This window comes from Narcine bancroftii, chromosome 5 (assembly GCF_036971445.1).
Source record: "Narcine bancroftii isolate sNarBan1 chromosome 5, sNarBan1.hap1, whole genome shotgun sequence".
Lineage (NCBI taxonomy): Eukaryota > Metazoa > Chordata > Chondrichthyes > Torpediniformes > Narcinidae > Narcine > Narcine bancroftii.
The window spans coordinates 152,922,343-152,943,386 of NC_091473.1; the positions used below are offsets into that span (position 1 = coordinate 152,922,343).

A 21,044-nucleotide genomic window follows, 5' to 3' on the forward strand; every position below is an offset into this window, starting at 1 on the left:
GAATTCTACGAGCAATTATATTGAACTGAGAACGAAGGGAAAGAAATCAAAATAGATGAGTTTCTAGCTAAAATTGAACTACCGAAATTGCAAGAAGAGGAGCAAAACAAATTAATAAAATCATTTGAAGTAGAGGAAATGCAGGATATATTAAAAAAACTACCGAACAATAAAATGCCGGGAGAAGACGGATTCCCAATAGAATTCTATAAAACATTTAAAGACTTATTAATTCCTCCTCTCCTGGAAGTAATCAACCAGATTGAAAAAACACAAAACATGCCAGATTCATGCAAAACAGCAATAATTACAGTAATACCAAAGACGGGGAAAGATCCACTAACACCAGTATCGTATAGACCAATATCTCTACTCAACACAGATTATAAGATAATAGCTAAACTATTAGGAAACAGATTGGCCGACTGTATACCAAAAATAGTAAAACTAGATCAAACTGGATTTATTAAGAAAAGACGAACAACGGACAATATCTGTAAGTTCATTAACTTAATCCATGCAGTTCAAGGAAACAAGACGCCAACAGTGGTGGTTGCCTTAGATGCAGAGAAAGCCTTTGACAGAGTAGAATATTCAAAGTACTACATAGGTTCAACCTACCAGAGAAATACATTAATTGGATTAAAGCATTATATAAGGGACCATTGGCAAAGGTGACAGTAAACAGATATATGTCAAACCGATTTAAATTAAGCAGGTCAACTAAGCAGGGATGTCCACTATCTCTCTCAGTGTTCGCGTTAGCTATAGAACCATTGGCAGAACTCATAAGAACGGAAAATAAAATAAGAGGGATAAAAATAAAAGAGAAGGAATATAAAATAAGTCTATTCACAGATGACATCATAGTATACTTAACAGAACCAAAAATATAAATAAAAGAATTACATAAGAAATTTAAGGAGTACAAGATCAATGCAAATAAAAGTGAAGCGATGCCAATTAATAATGTGGATTTCACAAAGTTTAAGAAAGAATCACCATTTATATGGCAAACACAAGCAATCCGATACCTAGGTATTCAACTAGATAATAATCTAGGCCATCTATACAAACTAAATTATCAGCCATTAATGAAGAAATTACAAGACGACTGAGAACATTGGAAAGATTTACCACTAACACTGATAGGAAGAGTAAATTGCATTAAAATGAATATCTTCCCAAGGATACAATACCTATTCCAATCATTACCAATTCACCTAACAGAGAAATTCTTCAAGGAGCTAAAGAAAATAATAAGGAAATTCTTATGGAAAGGGGGGAAACTGAGGTTAGAATGGTACAAACAAGGGGGCTTACAGCTACCAACTTTAAGAATTATTATAGAGCAGCACAATTAAGACACCTATCAGATTTTTATCAAACAAGGGAAAAACCAGATTGGACCAGATTAGAGCTAGATAAAATAGGGGAGAAGGTACCTGAAAATATATATAAGTGGGATGAAAAGCTGGTGCAACATGGGAATTCACCAGTACTGCACCATCTGCTCAACATTTGGAAGAAGATTCATGGAGAAAGGAAAAAACAAATTACCAACTACCAAAATTATTATTGATGCAAAATCAACTAATCCCTTTCACAATAGATAACCTTTCCTTTAGAGAATGGGAGAGAAAAGGGATCAAAAGAATAGAAAATTGTTTTTCAGGAAATAAATTATTATCTTTTGAACAAATGAAGTGCAAATATGGTTTAACTCACAGTACAATGTTTGCATACCACCAACTGAAAACCTACTTGAAGGACAAATTGGGAAGCAGGCTGAGGTTACCAGAAGGAAGCAATTTTGAATATGTGATTACAGACACAATGATAATTAAAAGATTTATAACAAACATGTACATCAAACTGCAAGAGAAAGAGAACAAGGAAACAAGCTGTAAACCCAAACAAAAATGGGAACAAGATCTAAACATAAAGATAAAGAATGAAACATGGGAAAAGCTATGCTCCGGAACTATGAGAAATACAGTAAACACGAGGTTACGCATGATACAATATAATTGGTTACACAGGCTATATATCACACCTCAAAAGTTAAATAAATGGGACCCAACAGTATCAGATAAATGTTTTCGCTGTAAGAAGGAAACGGGAACAACAAGTACATGCAATTTGGGCATGTGAGAAAGTGGAAAAGTTTTGGGGAGATTTAAATCAGGAATTAAATAAAATCACAAAAAGCAACATCCCAAAAAACCCAGAGATTTTTCTTCTAAGTAATATAAGAAGTACAGAACTTGGACACGATTTGGATGGAGCACAAAAAAGATTTATTATGATAGTCTTAGCTGTAGCAAAAAAATGTATAATGTCAACCTGGAAATCAGAAGAGAGCCTGAGAAATCAGCAATGGTACATAGAAATGAATAAATGTATTCCATTGGAAAAAATAACATATAATTTAAAAAATAACATCACAGTATTCAAACAAATTTGGGAACCGTACATGGAACACAACAGAGAAGTCCTACCGTGGACCTCCACTGCCTAAAATGACAGAAAGAGAAGAAGACGAAATGAACTGACCCAGTGTGTAAAAGTAGATGACACAAATTTCTTGTTTATTTTCATTGTGTGATGACATTGTTTAATGGGTTTATTGTATCATATAGGTTGAACGTTGAGTGGGTGGGGAGGGGGGAAAAGGGGAGAAAATGACACTGTGTATATTCAAGAGGGAAATGTTTGTGTGTATTTTGGTCAGTATGGTTCATAGTGTGAAAAATTTAAAAAAATTTAAAAAAAAACAGCAAATTGCACAGAATAATAAAGATTCAGCAGAGAATATAGATAGGTTAAGTCTGGCAGATGGAGGTCCATGTTGGTTAATGTGAGGTTATCCACTTTTGAACGAACAACGGAAGATCAGATTATTACTTAAATGGCAAGCGATTGCAACATGTTGCTGTGCAGAAGGACTTGGCATGAATCACAAAAGGTTGCAGGTGCAGCAGGAGATATGGAATGTTGGCCTTCATTGCTAGATGGTTTGAATTTAAGAGCGGGGAGGTTATGCGGCAACTGTACATAGTACTAGTGAGACCAAATCAAGAGTACTACGTAAAGTTCTGCTCTCCTTACTTAAAGAAGGATGCACTGGCTTTGGAAGAGGTCCACAGCAGATTCATCAGCTTGATTCCAGAGATGAGGGGGTGAGCATTTGTGGAGAGATTAAGTCACCTGGAATTGTACTCACTCGAATATGGAATATTGAGATACAAAACAGAGGACATGGGTTAAGGATAAAAGGGAAAAAGTTTAGGGGGAACTTTTTCACGCAGAGAGTGATGGGAGTGTGGATTGAGCTGCCAGCTGAAGTGATGAACGAGGGCTCAATTTTAACATTTAAGATGAATTTGGACAGGTACATGGATGGGAGAGATATGGAGGGCTATGGTTGGGGTGCAGGGCAGTGGGACTAGACAGAAAAATGGTTTGACACAACTAGAAGGGCTGAAGGGGCTTATTTCTGTGCTGCTGTATTCTATTTAAGTAGTACAAAGTCAAACTCTTGGAGGAACTCAGTGAATCAGATAAAATCTGTGGAACCAGAGGGATAATGAAGTGCCAGTTTATGAAGTAGACAAAGACGATGTGGTCAAGCAATAATCATGGCTTTTATTAGCAGAAACTCAATAATGAAAGACAATAGATGCATATACAGTTGTATCCAAGGGGAGTATCCTTAACAGTAGAGATAATGCACAGCCAATGTTAGTACAGCAAGGCTCGCCAGAGGGGAGACAGGCAGCTTGGCAGACATTCACCACAGTCTCCCCCGGCAGAAGAAAGGTTAAAATCTGCTAGGAAAGACTGAAGCAAGCGATACATGGATACCATGTATGACCTTGAGATACTCTAACAGCCAAAATACGACGGTATCTAGCAAGCAATCTAAGTATAATGAGATGCTTTATGAATATGTCAGCCAATCAGGTTGTTTACGAATTCTGGTCCTTCGTCTCAAAACAGATGGCTCCTTTGCAACCTTGGGAATTGGTACAGATCCTGGGTCAGTAGTGTGGGAAGGACTGACTTCGGACCCGCTCCAGAATCGCCAGCGTGAGGCAGTGGCCATCTGAAAGCTGACTAGGGGTCATAGGCTAGAGGGTGAGTTCAACCTCTCAGGCTCACTCTGAGTAGGGGTGCGAGGAAGGGGCGAACCAGGCAAGGCCAGATCTCTTAGGGGTACAGTGTTGGTACTCCCATCTGGGAATCTAACATGAGCGTAGTGGGGGTTAGTATGCAGTAGCTGAACTGGTTGGACTAGGGGGTCTGTTTTACGCGCCCAAGCGTGGCTCTTCAGCAGCACGGTTTCAGGCTCAGATAAACAGGCTGGCCAGTCCATCACAGTTCCTGATTTCCTAGGAAAGGCAAACATATGTTCATGAGGTGTTTGAGTTGTTGCAGTACACAATAAAGACCGAATAGAATGTAGTGCCTCAGGTAGCACCTCCTGCCACCGGGTTACAGGGTAGCCATGTGTTTTTAAAGCAAGATTAAGTCTTTCAGACTGTAGCATTAGCCCTGTCAACCTGCCCATTGCCCTGCGGCCTGTTGCTCATGGTACAGCTGGTGGCAATCCCTTTTCATAGCAGGGCTCACCGCAGTTCAGCGCTCATGAATGCTGAGCCTCTATCGGTATGAATGTAATTGGGAAAACCAAAAAACGCTGAAAATTCTATCAAGTGACTTAATGACAGATGCTGACGAGACGTCAGGGCAGGGTATCACAAAGGGAAACCTTGAATATTCGTCAATTACAGTAAGGAAATATACATGTTTGCTGTTGGAAGGTAACGGCCCTTTAAAATCTAAGCTAATCCTCTCAAAAGGTCGCGTTGCCTTGATGAGAGTGGCCTCCGGAGCTTTGAAGTATTGCGGTTTGCATTCTGCACAAACAGGACAGCTTTTAGTCAGTTTCCTGACTTCTTCCAGAGAGTAAGGAAGGTTGTTAGCCTTTATATAGTGGAAGAATCTCATGACTCCTGGGTGGCACAGTCTGCTATGGATCTCTTTTAGCCCCTCCAGCTGAGCACCAGCAGCAGATCGTGACCATGCGTGAGAGGGATCATTTCACCTGCCCGGTCTGGACTGGATCTCATAATTATTAGTTGAGAGTTCTATTCCCCAGCGTGCCATTTTATCGTTCTTGATTTCGTGTTTAGTACTCAACGTAGGCTTCAGATTTCTGATCAGTGACAAGAGTAAATTTTCTGCCGGCTCGTAAGTGTCTCCAGTAGCGAACAGCTTCAATAATAGCCTGGGCTTCTTTTTCAATGGCAGGATGTTTAAGTTCAGGTCCGTCTAACGTGCGGGAGAAGAATGCCACAGGTCTGCCCTTTTGATTAAGAGCTCCTGCCAAGGCATAATCTGAGGCATCAGTTTCCACTTGGAATGGGACATCCTCGTCAATGGACGAGAGTGCAGCTTTGGCAATATCAGCTTTAATTCTCTCCAAAGCCTTCTAGGCCATTGGAGAGAGAGGAAAAGATTTAGTGTCAAACAGAGGGTGTGCCTTCATGGTGTAGTTCCGAACCCATTTTCAATAGTAGGAAAAGAATCTCATACACCTTTTAAGGGCTTTTGCTGAGTTTGGGGGTGGTAACTTCTTAAGGGGGGCCATTCTTTCCGGGTCGGGGCGGATTTCGCCCTTGCGGACAATGTAGCCCAGAATGGGTAGCTCTGTCACGTTGAACACACATTTGCCTTCGTTAAATGTAAGGTTGAGTTCTTTAGCTGTTGTTAAAAATTTCTTTAAGTTGTTGTCATGCTCAGCCTGTGTTTTCCCACAGATAGTGACATTATCCATATAGGGAAATGTACCCTGTAACTCATACGTCCTAACAATCTTATCCATTTCCCTGAAACACTGACACACCATTAATGACTCCAAAAGGTACCCTTTTAAACTGGTATAACCCCACCCCCTCATCAGCCTCAAAGGCTGTATAGGGTTGTTCCTTTTTTTTAATGGGGATTTGGTGGTAAGCTGCTTTGAAGTCAATAGTGGAGTACACTTTGTATTGCGCTATCTGATTAATCATCTCATCGGTGCGTGGCAGGGGGTATCCATGTTAGTGTAATGGTTGATTGTCTGGCTGTAGTCAATAGCCAGTCATTTCTTAGTGTGATTTTTTCATAACTACCACCTGGGCTCGCCACGGACTCTTACTGGGTTCAATTACTCCCTCTTTAAGCAATCTCTGGGTCTCAGCTTTGATAAACTCACGATCCTCTTTGCTGTAAGAACAGCTCTTAGTGGCAATCGGCCGACACTCGGGGGTTAAATCACTGAAAAGGGAGGGAGCTTTGATCTTTAATGTGGACAGACTGCAGTAACTAGTGTGGGGGATAGTGGCCCACCAAAATTTAACACTACACTGTTCATCTGAGATTGAAAATCTAACCCCAGTACCACAGGGGTGCAGAGCTCCGGCATAATAAAGAGCCACACATCAGCCAGGCAATGACCCTGCAAATTTAAAATAACTTTTCACTTGTCCCATACAGTTTTTGTAAGTTCACTACAAGCCATCGATATCTTTTGGTTCGCTGGATATCTCCACAAATTTAAGGCTCTGGCAACTCTCTCGTGGATGTAGCTGCCAGCACTACCCGAGTCTATTAGACAATCAAGAGTCTCACCATTCACCTTCCCCTTCATAGTCGACCATTCCAGTCCATAACATCCCCCAAGCTTTGGAGTCAATTGAGCTATCACAGAGGGTCTCACCTCGCTGTCACTTGAAGTCGATTCAGCCTGCTCGTCTGAAGATCCCCCCTTTTCACAGTTGTCTTCCATTCCTGCAGCTCCAGGACACATTTTCTTGGTGCTTCTCTTCTTATCAGTGGGAGTACTTTTCGCCTTGCAAGCTTTAGTAAAGTGGCCAAGTTTCCCACAATAGCTGCAGGTAGCAAATTGAGCCAGGCACTTCTGTCTGGAGTGCCAGCTATTATCACAGAAGTTCGCCTTTTTCTTTCCTTCGGGGTTCCAGCACTCCTGGATGTTTCCTTTTCGGTTTCTAGCTTTTCACTGGACCGCATGGCACTTCTCAGTGTTTTGGCTAGAGTGACTGCCCGGTTGTAGATTAAGGGCTCCGTCTCCAGCAGCCTCTGTCGGATGGAACTGGAGTCAATCCTGTTGACTAAAGCCTCCAGCTTCAAGGTATTGAGGTGTTGTTGCACATGGACTGCCCTGACATCACATTCATTTGCCAGTGAGTCGAGAGCCAGTGCATAGGCAGCATCACTTTCCCCGGGTTTCTGGCGTCTAGTCAGCAACTGGTGTCGAGCAAACACCACATTCCGTGGCGCTGCATGGTAAGAAGTCAGACGTTCCCGGGCTATAGCCAGAGTGGTAGCTCCCTGCGTTACGGCAAAAGGGACCTCACCCAACAGAGAGTTCAGGTGGCCCCACTGCATCGCCTCATCGACCATGTTGTATTGAGCCATGTAGTAATCGAAACAAGCAATCCAGTGGTTGAAAATTTCTCTGGCCCTCGGGGCAGACTGGTCGACTATCAGCCACTCTGGCTTGAGGGCTCCATCCATTTCTGCTCATAAAATTGAAGTGCCAGTTGATGAAGTCGACAAAGACGATGGGGTCAAACAATAATCATGGCTTTTATTAGCAGAAACTCATGGTACAATAATGAAAGACAATAGATGCACCTACAGTTATACCCAAGGGGAGTGTCCTTAACAGTAGAGATAATCCACAGCCAATGTTAGTACAGCAAGGCTTGCCAAAGGGGAGACTGGCAGCTTGGCAGACCCTTACCACAGATGGTCAGGAATGTGTAGAAGGGAGACAGTCATGACAAAGACATGAGGAAGAGGGCTGAGACAGGAACCTGCAGATGCTAAGTGAAATGAGTTAAGAAAAGAAATAACAGATAGACGGTGCCATGTGGAGAAGGTGTGGATTGGAGGGATATATAAATTGGAAGCAAATACTGTCAATGGAAATACAAGAGATTGCAGATGATAGAAATGGATAAGAGGGTGATGTGGAGCCATACAAGGATGGGATGATGTGCAGGTGGAACCAGGTGAGGAAGAGGTAATGGCCCAGTGGAACCAGGTGAGGGAGGAATAATGGGCTGGTGGGACCAGGTGAGGGATAGATGGGCAGGTAGAATGATTTGAGGGAGGGATGATGGGCAGGAGGAACCAGTAGATAAAATGTGTGGGAGATAGGCAGATGGAGGTTGGAAAAAAATAAAAATACTTCAGATTCCAGATTTATTTTCAAAGTACAGGTACATACGTGACATCACATACAAGTCTGGTTTCCTCCCACCGTTCGAAACGTGCTGGGGTGTAAGTTAATTGGGTGTAAATTTGGTGGCATGGACTCATGGGCTGAAATGGCCTGTTACTGTGCTGTATGTCTAAATTTTAAAATATATGCAGGCACAGCAGAATTACCATTAATTGGTAGTGCAAAAAATAACTGTAGTGTAAAACATGTAAATAAACAAAGTACTGTAAACAAACTTACTGTTCCATAGAGATAGAACAAAAGAAAATCAATAAAGTGCACAAGTAAGAGTCCTTTAATGAGTCTCTGATTGAGTTTGTCATTGAGAAATCTGATGGAGTTCCTGAACCTGGTGCTTTGAGTCTTTCCTGATGGTTGCAGCGAGAACAGTGTATACTGGGTGGTGAGAGTTTTTGATGATCGCTGAAGGTCTCCGATAGCAACTCTCCCTGTAAATGTACTCAATAGTGGGGAAGGTTTTTCCTGAGATGCCCTGGGCTGTGTCCACTACCTTTTGGAAGGCTTTATGCTCAGGGGTATTGCGGTCAACACACTTTCCACCACACTTTTCTAGAAATTTGCCAAAGTTTCAGACCAAAACCTTCGCAAACTCTTGAGGAAGTAAAGGCGCTGTCGTGCTTTCTTCATGATGCCATTGGTGTGTTGGGTCCAGGAAAGATCCTCCAAAATAGTGACTCCCAAGAACTTAGATTTGCTCACCCTCTCCACCACTGATCACTTGATTGTATATCTCCGGCTTTTCTTTCCTGAATCAACAATCACCTCCTTACTTTTGGTGACATTGAGAGCAAAGATGTTGTTGTTGGATCATTCAGCAAATCTCCATCCTGAATGCTGATTCATCCCCTTCCTTTATACAACTCACTACCGTGATATTGTCGGCAAATTTGTAGATGATGTTATTGCTGCACTGAGCTAAACAACCTTAGGTGTAAAGTGAGTAGAGCAGGGGGCTAAGAACACAGCCCTGAATTGATGAAGATTGTAGATAAGTTCTTGCCAATCTTCACTGATTATGGTCTGGAGGTGAGGAAATCCATGATCCAATTACACAGGTCTTGGAGTTTGCTGATCAGTTTTGAGGGAATGATGGTGTTAAATGCTGAACTATAATCAATACAGAGGATCCTGATGTATGCATTTTTGCTGTGCAAGTGTTCCAGGGCTTTGTGTAGAGCCAGAGAGATGGCATCTGCCACAGATCTGTTTTTACGATAGGCGAACTGGAATGTATCCCTGTCACTGCTCAGTCAGGAGCTGATAAGCTTTATCACCAGCCTGTCAAGACACTTCATCACTGTTGATGGATAGTCATTAAGGCAGGTTACTGCACTCTTCTAGGAGTATGATTGATGCCTGTTTGAAAGAGGTGGGTACCATGTCCTGCTGAAGTGAGATATTGAAGATATCCGTGAATACCTTGGTAAGTTAGTCAGCACAGATTTTTTAATACTCAGCCAGGTACTCCATCCGGGTGGATACTTTCCTTGGATTCACTCTCGTGAAGGCAGCACACACATCATCCTCAGATACCATCAGGATGGGATCATCAGGAGACATGGGGGTGCGAAGGGGTGGTTCTTCACTGTTAGTCATCAAATCGGGCTAGAAGGCTAGTTCCTCTGGGAGAGTGTCCCTTGTTGTTTCCATTCTCACTTGGCCCAGGAGAAATCTTTCTGCAGGTCATACCTGCTCCTGCTGTACTGATCTGGATCTCCACACTTGGATATCTGTGACCTGGCTCTCATCTGACAGGGGATTGGGGGATTTGGTAACAGAGTGAATGAGAGAACCTGGGTGGACCAGGGGAGAGGAAAGAGCACAGTGAGGTGCAGTTTACCTGAAATTGGCAAGTTAAATGTTCATTCCATTGGGTTATAGATAAAATATGAGGTAGTGTTCCTTTAGTTTGCATTTGGCCTCACCCTAGCAGAGAAGGCTGAGGACAGTACAGGTAGGTTGGGAAAAGGAAATGGCGTGCAACCAGGTTTGGATGGTATATGGAGATTGAGAACAGTGCCCCACAAAACCACTGTTAATGTAGAGAAAGCCACATCAACAGCACTGGATGCAGTCACTGAGGTTGTGGTAGGTAAATGAGAATATATGCCTGACCTGGGAGGGCTGTTTACATCCCTGGATGGTGATGAGCAAGGTGTAGGGACCACCTTCTGTGGTTGCTGGGGAAGTGCCAGGAATGGGGAGGGATGGTGTGAAGGGATGATCCAGGGAGATACATGGTCACAGCAGAAAGTAGGAAGAGATGGGGATGGAAAAATGTGACTGATGGTGGTATGCCCTGCTCAAACCTCTGCTGGGTCCAACCTGGAACCATCCCACCACCACCATCCCTGCCCCATGCCCCAACCTTTCCTTCTCTGGTCACTCAGCACAGACGTCATCTTAGTACTTCTACGCCCACACCTCAATCGAGTTCCAGCCCATTAAGTTACCTAGCTCTTTTTCCTCTGCTCTACCTCTCTGCCCATGTCTTTGCCATGGAATCCACAACCCCACTAAGGACATGTCACCTGCATCCTTCTGCAACGTCTGAAGATGCACCATTGGAAGAATCCTGTCAGGTTGGATCATTGTATGGAATGATTCTGCCCAACTGATGTATGGAATTGTTCTGCCCAACAATGCACAAAACTGCAGAGTTGTGAATGCAGCTCAGGCTATCACACAAACCCCTCTGCCTTCCATCAACTCCCACTCCTGTAGAAAAGCAGCCAACTTATTAAAATAATCATTCCACCTGGCTACACTCTCTTCACCTTCCTCCTGTGGGGAAGAAGATTCACCAGTATGAGATTACCCACCACAGATTCAAGGACACTTTCTTTCCTGCTGTTATCAAACTCCTGAACGAGCCTCACAATTTGCTTGGTACTAATCTCTCACCTTAATTGCCCCCTGCACTGTTTTTTTTTATTGCTGTACTAACTATGGGTGACTTGCTGCATTGCTCACAGAATAACTTTCTCTCTCTTCCTTGCTACATGTGCTAATGAACTTGAAATTATCCTGTCTCCAACATTTTCCTTCCTCTGTCCTTTGACCCTTCTCAACCTTTCCAGTGAAGCATCACTACCTTCATCCTCACTACCTTTGAACATGTAGCACTACACTGACTTCACCCCAATCCCAGCTTTGCTGTCAACACCACAAAGACAGTGAGCCTCCATCTTGCAGAGCTCAGATACCAGTTCCCCATACCTTCCCCCAGATTCTGGCCCCACTAACTTCCAGACCATCACAGATCACTTCATGTCAGATCCAATGACCTCCCCTCCACAGCCTTCAAATGACAATGTCCCCGTCCCTCACTGCTTGAATCTATCTCTTACTCAAGATCCACAAATTGTCAATTCCTGGCAAGCTCATTGTTACTGTCTTCACTTGCCCAATGAACCTATTTTCTCATAACCCAACTCTATGCTGTCCTACCTTGCACAGTTCATGCATGCATTCATCTATTTTAACAACCTCCTGGTCCCCACTATTCACCATGGATGGCCCAGACTTTAAACACCTCCATTCCCCATCAGGTAGGTATTAGGGCCCTTTCTGGAATAAAGATCCAACCCACTTCCCTTCACTAACAATCTCATCTGCCTGGCAGAACTTATCCCATCCTGATCAACATCTCATGATTCCTCTTACTTTCTACAAATCTAAGGTGGAGCCAGAGGCACTCATATGGGTCCCTGGATACACCACCCTTTACATTAACCACATGGAACAGTCAGTCCTTGTTTAAAACCTATTCTGGCACCTTTCTCCATCTCTTTCTCTGCTACATCAATTACTACATTGGTGCTGCCTCCTGACTGTGCAGAACTTGTTCATTTCATCTCCTTCACTACAAATTTCCACCATGTCTTCAAATTCACTTGGCCTGTTTCTGACATTTTTGTCTGACATCTATTATGCATCCCTCAATTATTTTGCACCTTCTCTGCTACCCCTTTTTCTCAGGCACATCTACTGTCAAGATGATATTTCCATTTCAGAACATTTTTTCAAGAAACAGCTTTCACTCTGTGGTTGATGGAAGCCTCACTCACATTTCCCCTATTTAAAACAGAATACTGCACCTCAGTACAGGCCCTTCGGCCCTCAATATTCTGCCAACCAATAGATTCCTTAAAAAAATACTAAACCCTCCCTACCTCATAGCCTTCTATTTTTTTCTTCCATCCATTTGCCTGTCTAAGAATATCTTAAATGCCCCTAATGTTCCAGGCTCCACCACCACCCCTGAAACGGCATTTAGGTCCCCTTAACTCTCTGTGTAAATAAATAAATAGACCGACCCCTGTTTCCCATTAACTTCCCTCCTTTCACTTTGCATGTATGCCCTCTGGTCTTTGCTATTCCTGCCCTGGGAAAAAAAGGTCCACCCTATCTATGCCTCTCAGAATCTTGTAGCCCTCTATTAAGTCTCCTCTCATCCTTCTACGCTCCAAAGAGGAAAGTCCCAGTTCTGCTAACTTTGCCTCATAAGACATTTTCCAATCCAGGCAACATCCTGGTAAATCTCCTCTGCACCCTCTCCGTAGCCTCCACATCCTTCTTGAGGTGACCAGAACTGAACACAATACTCCAAGTATGGTCTCATCAGAGATTTGTAGTGTTGCAACATGGCCTCTTGACATGAACTCAATCTCCCTATTAATGTAGCCTAATATACCATAGGCTTTCTTAACTATCTTATAAACCTGTGCAGCAACCTTGAGAGATGAAAGGATTTGGACCCCAAGGACCCTCTGTTCATCCACACTCATAAGTTACCGACCATTAAATGTGTACTCAGCCTTCTGGTTTGTACTTCCAAAATGGACTGATGTCTCATCCCATACAGTACAGAAATAGAGACCCCACCTCTCTTTTCATATCATTAAACTCCTCATCCAACACATCATTCATTCTTTGTCATTGCTGCCAGCTGAAACAGGGTTTTAACTGTCACACCTTCGTCTCTCCATTTCTTTCTGATCTTCACAGGGACTATTTCCTCTTTAACTCCCTGGTTCACATATCCCTATCTACCCAACCCCCCCAAACCCCTGGATCTTTATCCATAGAAGTATGAAGAATTAGGGATTGCAGCTTCAGAGTAAAACACCAATGTGGAGGGATTTAGTCTATCAAAGAGATCTAACAATGAAATTCTCCACTACAAAGAACTGAAGAACTAGTCTTTGGGCATATTCAAAGTATATACCAAAATTGAAACAACAAGTGAAGAGAATAGAGAAATGATGTTGAGGCCAAGATTGGATCAGTCACAATCTTGTAAGGGAGATACAGTGCAACGCTCGTGGACCTGCTGCCTTTCAGCTTCTGCGGCCTGGGTTCAATATGAACCTGTGATACTGTCCGCGCGGAGTTTGCATATTCTCCCTATGTCTGTTTTCCTCTTAAAAAAGGATTACATTAATTCCCCATTGAACTTTGCCACTGATGCATGGGTGCACAGTGAAATTGAAGGGAATGCGGAGACAAAAATGGTCAGTGTAGACCCCCACCCCACCAATACAAATTCACCTTCACCCCACCACAACCCAACCCCATCAGGGAGTTTTGGGACTGGGGTTGGAATCCTGTGTTCTTGATTTGTACATTCTCCACGTGTCAGAATGTGTTTTCCCCACCCTTCAAACATACTGGGGTTTGTAGGTTAATTCGTTGTAATTACTGTTACTGGGCTGGATGTCTAAATTTAAATTGATCTTACGCTGCCACCGAACACAAATCCACTCCACTCCACCCCCCAACTCATCTCCACCCCAGATCCACCAGAACCATCACCTTCGGACCTACCCCCACCCTACTGACAGAAACCCACCCCACCCACTCGCCCCACACCCACCATGGACCTACGCACACCCTGACACCCCCCCCACTCTGTGGACCCACTGCCACCCCCGTCCCACCCTGACCCCCACTCTCACCGTGGACCCCATTTCCCAACCCACACCCCACAACAAACACAAACCCCCACCCAACCAGACCCCACACCCATCCCACCCCCACACCAGCACAAACCCAGACCCACCCCCACAGCACCATCCCCGCCCCGCCATCCGACCCCTCTGACCCTGCACCTCCCCCACTCTCCCATTCCTGCCCCCCCCCCACCTCAATCCAATCCCGAAAACACACACACACCCCAAATAATCCCAGCCCACCCCCACCCCGGACCCCCCCCGCCAACCCCCACCCCGGAACCCCCCGCCCCACCCCCCCCCGGACCCCCCCGCCCCACCCCCACCCCGGACCCCCCCGCCCCACCCCCCCCGGACCCCCCCGCTCACCCCCACCCCGGACCCCCCGCCCCACCCCCACCCCGGACCCCCCACCCCACCCCCAACCCGGACCCCCCGCCCACCCCCACCCCGGACCCCCCGCCCACCCCCACCCCAGACCCCCCGCCCACCCCCACCCCGGACCCCCCCACCCCACCCCCACCCTGGACCCCCGCCCAGCCCCACCCCGGACCACCCCCACCCCGGACTCCCGGACCCACCCCCACCCCGGACCCCCCGCCCACCCCCACCCCAGACCCCCGGACCCACCCCCACCCCGGACCCCCCGCCCACCCCCACCCCGGACCCCCCCGCCCACCCCCACCCCGGACCCCCAGACCCCCCGCCCACCCCCACCCCGGACCCCCGGAACCCCCGCCCACCCCCACCCCGGACCGCCGGACCCCCCACCCACCCCCACGCCGGACCCCCGGCCCCACCCCGCCCACCCCGGACCCCCCCGCCCACCCCCACCCCGGACCCCCCGCCCACCCCCACGCCGGACCCCCGGCCCCACCCCGCCCACCCCGGACCCCCCCCGCCCACCCCCACCCCGGACCCCCCGCCCACCACGGACCCCCCGCCCACCCCCACGCCGAACCCCAGGCCCCCCCCGCCCACCCCGGACCCCCCCGCCCACCCCAGACCCCCCCCGCCCACCCCCACCCCGGACACCCCACCCCACCCCCACCCCGGACCCCCCGCCCCACCCCCACCCCGGACCCCCCCGCCCCACCCCCACCCCGGACCCCCCGCCCACCCCCACCCCGGACCACCCCGCCCACCCCGGATCCCCCGCCCCACCCCCACCCCGGACCCCCGGACCCACCCCCACCCCGGACCCCTCCGCCCACCCCCACCCCGGACCCCCCCGACCACGACCACCCCGACCCCGGACCCCCCCGCCCACCCCGACCCCGGAACCCCCCCGCCCACCCCCACCCCGGACCCCCCGCCCACCCCCACCCCGGACCCCCCGCCCATCCCCCACCCCGGAGCCCCCGCCCACCACCACCCCGGACCCCCCGCCAACCCCCACCCCGGACCCCCGGACCCACCCCCACCTCGGACCCCCCTGCCCACCCCCACCCCAGAGCCCCCACCCACCCCCACCCCGGACCCCCCGCCCACCCCCACCCCGGACCCCCCGCCCACCCCCACCCCGGACCCCCGGACCCACCCCCACCCCGGAACCCCCGCCCACCCCCACCGCGGACCCCCGGACCCATCCCCACCCCGGACCCCCCGCCCACCCCCACGCCGGACCCCCGGCCCCACCCCGCCCACCCCGGACCCCCCCCGCCCACCCCCACCCCGGACCCCCGCCCACCCCGACCCCGGACCCCCCGCCCACCCCCACCCCGGACCCCCCGCCCACCCCCACCCCAGACCCCCCCGCCCATCCCCCACCGCGGAGCACCCGCCCACCCCCACCCACCCCCACCCCGGACCCCCCGCCCACCCCCACCCCGGACCCCCCCGCCCACCCCCACCCCGGAGCCCCCGCCCACCCCCACCCCTGACCCCCCGCCCACCCCTACCCCGGACCCCCGGACCCACCCCCACCCCGGACCCCCCCGCCCACCCCCACCCCGGACCCCCGGACCCACCCCCACCCCGGACCCCCCCGCCCACCCCCACCCTGGACCCCCGGACCCACCCCCACCCCGGACCCCCCCGCCCACCCCCACCCCGGACCACCGGACCCACCCCCACCCCGGACCCACCCCCACCCCGGACCCCCCGCCCAGCCCCACCCCGGACCCCCCGCCCACCCCCACCCCGGACCCACCCCCACCCCGGACCCCCCGCCCACCCCCACCCCGGACCCCCCGCCCACCCCCACCCCGAACCCCCCCGCCCACCCCCACCCTGGACCCCCGGACCCACCCCCACCCCGGACCCCCCCGCCCACCCCCACCCCGGACCACCGGACCCACCCCCACCCCGGACCCACCCCCACCCCGGACCCCCCGCCCAGCCCCACCCCGGACCCCCCGCCCACCCCCACCCCGGACCCCCCGCCCACCCCCACCCTGGACCCCCGGACCCACCCCCACCCCGGACCCCCCCGCCCACCCCCACCCCGGACCACCGGACCCACCCCCACCCCGGACCCACCCCCACCCCGGACCCACCCCCACCCCGGACCCCCCGCCCAGCCCCACCCCGGACCCCCCGCCCACCCCCACCCCGGACCCCCCGCCCACCCCCACCCCGGACCCCCCGCCCACCCCCACCCCGGACCCCCCGCCCACCCCCACCCCGGACCCCCGGACCCCTACCAGTGGCCGTGTCGGGCCCGTTCCCGCCGCCGCTCGGGGTGAAGCCCCCGCCCCCCCCGGAGCCCGATGCCGAGTCAGGCCTCCCGCTCGACGAGCTCCCTCCCGCCGCGCCCCGCGGCCTCTCCAGCAGCCCGAGGGTAGAGCGGGGCGGCGGGGGGTCGGCGGCCTCCATCCCCCTCCCTCGATCCTGCCGTCGTCGTCGTCCGAAGGCGGGAAACGCCGCAAAATTGGCGACTTGGCCGTTGGCCGCATGCGCAGAACGGCCGCCAGGGCGAAGCCACGCAGTGCGCGTGCGCCCTTCCACCGGCTCGAGAAGGGAGAGGAGATCTGGCCGTTGAGAGGGGCCGAGTGGCCTCCTCTCGTGTGTTTATGTTCACCAATGCCTGATATTCACAGGGTGGCCAGACACTTCGGCCCACAATGTCGTGCTAACCCTGCAAAGCTTTTAAATGTTTAATTTTACACTCCATTGAATGGTAACAGGAACTTTTGGCCCACAAAGCCAAGTTACACCAATTACCCTCCACCTCGATAGAACATCTGGCAGCATTATGGTGTTACCCTCCACCCCGGTACAAGGGCTGGCACCGTCATGGTGCTACCCTCCACCTTGGTACAAGGGCTGGCACCGTCATGATATTACCCTCCACCTTGGTACAAGGGCTGGCACCGTCATGGTGTTAATCTCCACCCCGGTACAATGGCTGGCACCGTCATGGTGTTAATCTCCACCCCGGTACAAGGGTTGGCACCATCATGGTGTTACCCTCCACATTGGTACAAGGGCTGGCACCATCATGGTGCTACCCTCCACCTTGGTACAAGGGCTGGCACCGTCATGGTATTACCCTCCACCTTGGTACAAGGGCTGGCACCGTCATGGTGTTACCTTCCACCCCGGTACAAGGGCTGGCACCATCATGGTGTTACCTTCCACCCCGGTACAAGGGCTGGCACCGTCATGGTGTTACCTTCCACCCCGGTACAAGGGCTGGCACCGTCATGGAGTTAACCTCCACCTTGGTACAAGGGCTGGCACCGTCATGGTGTTACCTTCCACACTGGTACAAGGGTTGGCACCATCATGGTGTTACCCTCCACATTGGTACAAGGGCTGGCACCATCATGGTGTTACCTTCCACCCGGTACAAGGGCAGGCACCGTCATGGTGTTACCCTCCACTTTGGTACAAGGGCTGGCACAGTCATGGTGTTAATCTCCACCCCGGTACAAGGGTTGGCACCGTCATGGAGTTACCTTCCACCCCGGTACAAGGCTGGCACCGTCATGGTGTTAACCTCCACCTTGATACAAGGGTTGGCGCCGTCATGGTGTTACCTTCCACCCCGGTACAAGGGTTGGCACCATCATGGTGTTACCTTCCACCCCGGTACAAGGGCTGGCACCATCATGGAGTTAACCTCCACCTTGGTACAAGGGCTGGCACCGTCATGGTGTTACCTTCCACACTGGTACAAGGGCTGGCACCGTCATGGTGTTAATCTCCACCCCGGTACAAGGGCTGGCACCGTCATGGTGTTAATCTCCACCCCGGTACAAGGGTTGGCACCATCATGTTGTTACCCTCCACATTGGTACAAGGGCTGGCACCATCATGGTGTTACCTTCCACCCCGGTACAAGGGCAGGCACCGTCATGGTGTTACCCTCCACTCTGGTACAAGGGCTGGCACCGTCATGGTGTTAATCTCCACCCCGGTACAAGGGTTGGCACCGTCATGGTGTTACCTTCCACCCCGGTACAATGGCTGGCACCGTCATGGTGTTAACCTCCACCTTGGTACAAGGGTTGGCACCGTCATGGTGTTACTTTCCACCCCGGTACAAGGGTTGGCACCATCATGGTGTTACCCTCCACCTTGGTACAAGGGCTGGCACCATCATGGTGTTACCTTCCACCCCGGTACAAGGGCTGGCACCATCATGGTGCTACCCTCCACCTTGGTACAAGGGCTGGCACCGTCATGGTGTTACCTTCCACCCCGGTACAAGGGCTGGCACCGTCATGGAGTTAACCTCAACCTTGGTACAAGGGCTGGCACCGTCATGGTGTTACCTTCCACCCCGGTACAAGGGCTGGCACCATCATGGTGTTAATCTCCACCCCGGTACAAAGACTTGCTCCGTCATGGTGTTAATCTCCACCTCGGTACAAGGGTTGGCACCATCATGGTGTTACCCTCCACCTTGGTACAAGGGCTGGCACCATCATGGTGTTACCCTCCACCCCGGTACAAGGGCTGGCACCGTCATGGTGTTACCCTCCACCTTGATACAAGGGCTGGCACCGTCATGGTGTTAATCTCCACCCCGGTACAAGGGTTGGCACCATCATGGTGTTACCCTCCACGTTGGTACAAGGGCTGGCACCGTCATGGTGTTACCTTCCACCCCGGTACAAGGGCTGGCACCGTCATGGTGTTAACCTCCACCTTGGTACAAGGGTTTGCACCGTCATGGTGTTACCTTCCACCCCGGTACAAGGGTTGGCACCATCATGGTGTTACCCTCCACCTTGGTACAAGGGCTGGCACCATCATGATGTTACCTTCCACCCCGGTACAAGGACTGGCACCGTCATGGTGTTACCCTCCACCTTGGTACAAGGGCTGGCACCGTCATGGTGTTACCTTCCACCCCGGTACAAGGGCTGGCACCGTCATGGTGTTAACCTCCACCTTGGTACAAGGGTTGGCACCGTCATGGTGTTACCTTCCACCCCGGTACAAGGGTTGGCACCATCATGGTGTTACCCTCCACCTTGGTACAAGGGATGGCACCATCATGATGTTACCTTCCACCCCGGTACAAGGACTGGCACCGTCATGGTGTTACCCTCCACCTTGGTACAAGGGCTGGCACCGTCATGGTGTTACCTTCCACCCCGGTACAAGGGCTGGCACCGTCATGGAGTTACCCTCCACCTTGGTACAAGGGCTGGCACCGTCATGGTGTTACCCTCCACCTTGGTACCAGGGCTGGCACCATCATGGTGTTACCTTCCACCCCGGTACAAGGGCTGGCACCATCATGGGGTTAACCTCCACCTTGGTACAAGGGCTGGCACCGTCATGGTGTTAATCTCCACCCCGGTACAAGGACTGGCACCGTCATGGTGTTAATCTCCACCTCGGTACAAGGGTTGGCACCATCATGGTGTTACCCTCCACCTTGGTACAAGGGCTGGCACCATCATGGTGTTACCCTCCACCCCGGTACAAGGGCTGGCACCGTCATGGTGTTACCCTCCACCTTGATACAAGGGCTGGCACCGTCATGGTGTTAATCTCCACCCCGGTACAAGGGTTGGCACCATCATGGTGTTACCCTCCACCTTGGTACAAGGGCTGGCACCGTCATGGTGTTACCTTCCACCCCGGTACAAGGGCTGGCACCGTCATGGTGTTATCCTCCACCTTGGTACAAGGGTTGGCACCGTCATGGTGTTACCTTCCACCCTGGTACAAGGGTTGGCACCATCATGGTGTTACCCTCCACCTTGGTACAAGGGCTGGCACCATCATGATGTTACCTTCCACCCCGGTACAAGGACTGGCACCGTCATGGTGTTACCCTCCACCTTGGTACAAGGGCTGGCACCGTCATGGTATTACCCTCCACCTTGGTACAAGGGTTGGCACCATCATGGTGTTAATCTCCACCCCGGTACAAGGGTTGGCACCGTCATGGTGTTACCCTCCACCTTGGTACAAGGGCTGGCACCGTCATGGTGTTACCTTCCACCCCGGTACAAGGGCTGGCACCGTCATGGTGTTACCCTCCACCTTGGTACAAGGGCTGGCACCGTCATGGTGTTACCCTCCACCTTGGTACCAGGGCTGGCACCATCATGGTGTTACCTTCCACCCCGGTACAAGGGCAGGCACCATCATGGTGTTACCCTCCACCTTGGTAAAAGGGCTGGCACCGTCATGGTGTTACCTTCCACCCCGGTACAAGGACTGGCACCGTCATGGAGTTAACCTCCACCTTGGTACAAGGGCTGGCACCGTCATGGTATTATTCTCCACCTTGGTACAAGGCGCTGGCACCGTCATGGTGTTAACCTCCACCTTGGTACCAGGGCTAGCACCGTCATGGGATTAAC

General features: G+C 51.1%; 1 protein-coding gene across 1 annotated transcript in view; it reads right to left on the reverse strand.

Moving 5' to 3' along the window:
• Window positions 1–17,510, reverse strand: part of msh4 (mutS homolog 4) — a 230,093-nt gene extending 212,583 nt beyond the window's left edge. The window contains exons 1-2 of the mRNA XM_069942394.1: window positions 17,478–17,510; window positions 16,917–17,223 (exon numbers count right to left, since the gene is read on the reverse strand). Of these exons, the coding sequence (XP_069798495.1) occupies window positions 16,917–17,223; window positions 17,478–17,510 (340 nt within the window). The remainder of the gene's footprint in view (window positions 1–16,916; window positions 17,224–17,477) is intronic.
• Window positions 17,511–21,044: the final 3,534 nt, after the last annotated feature.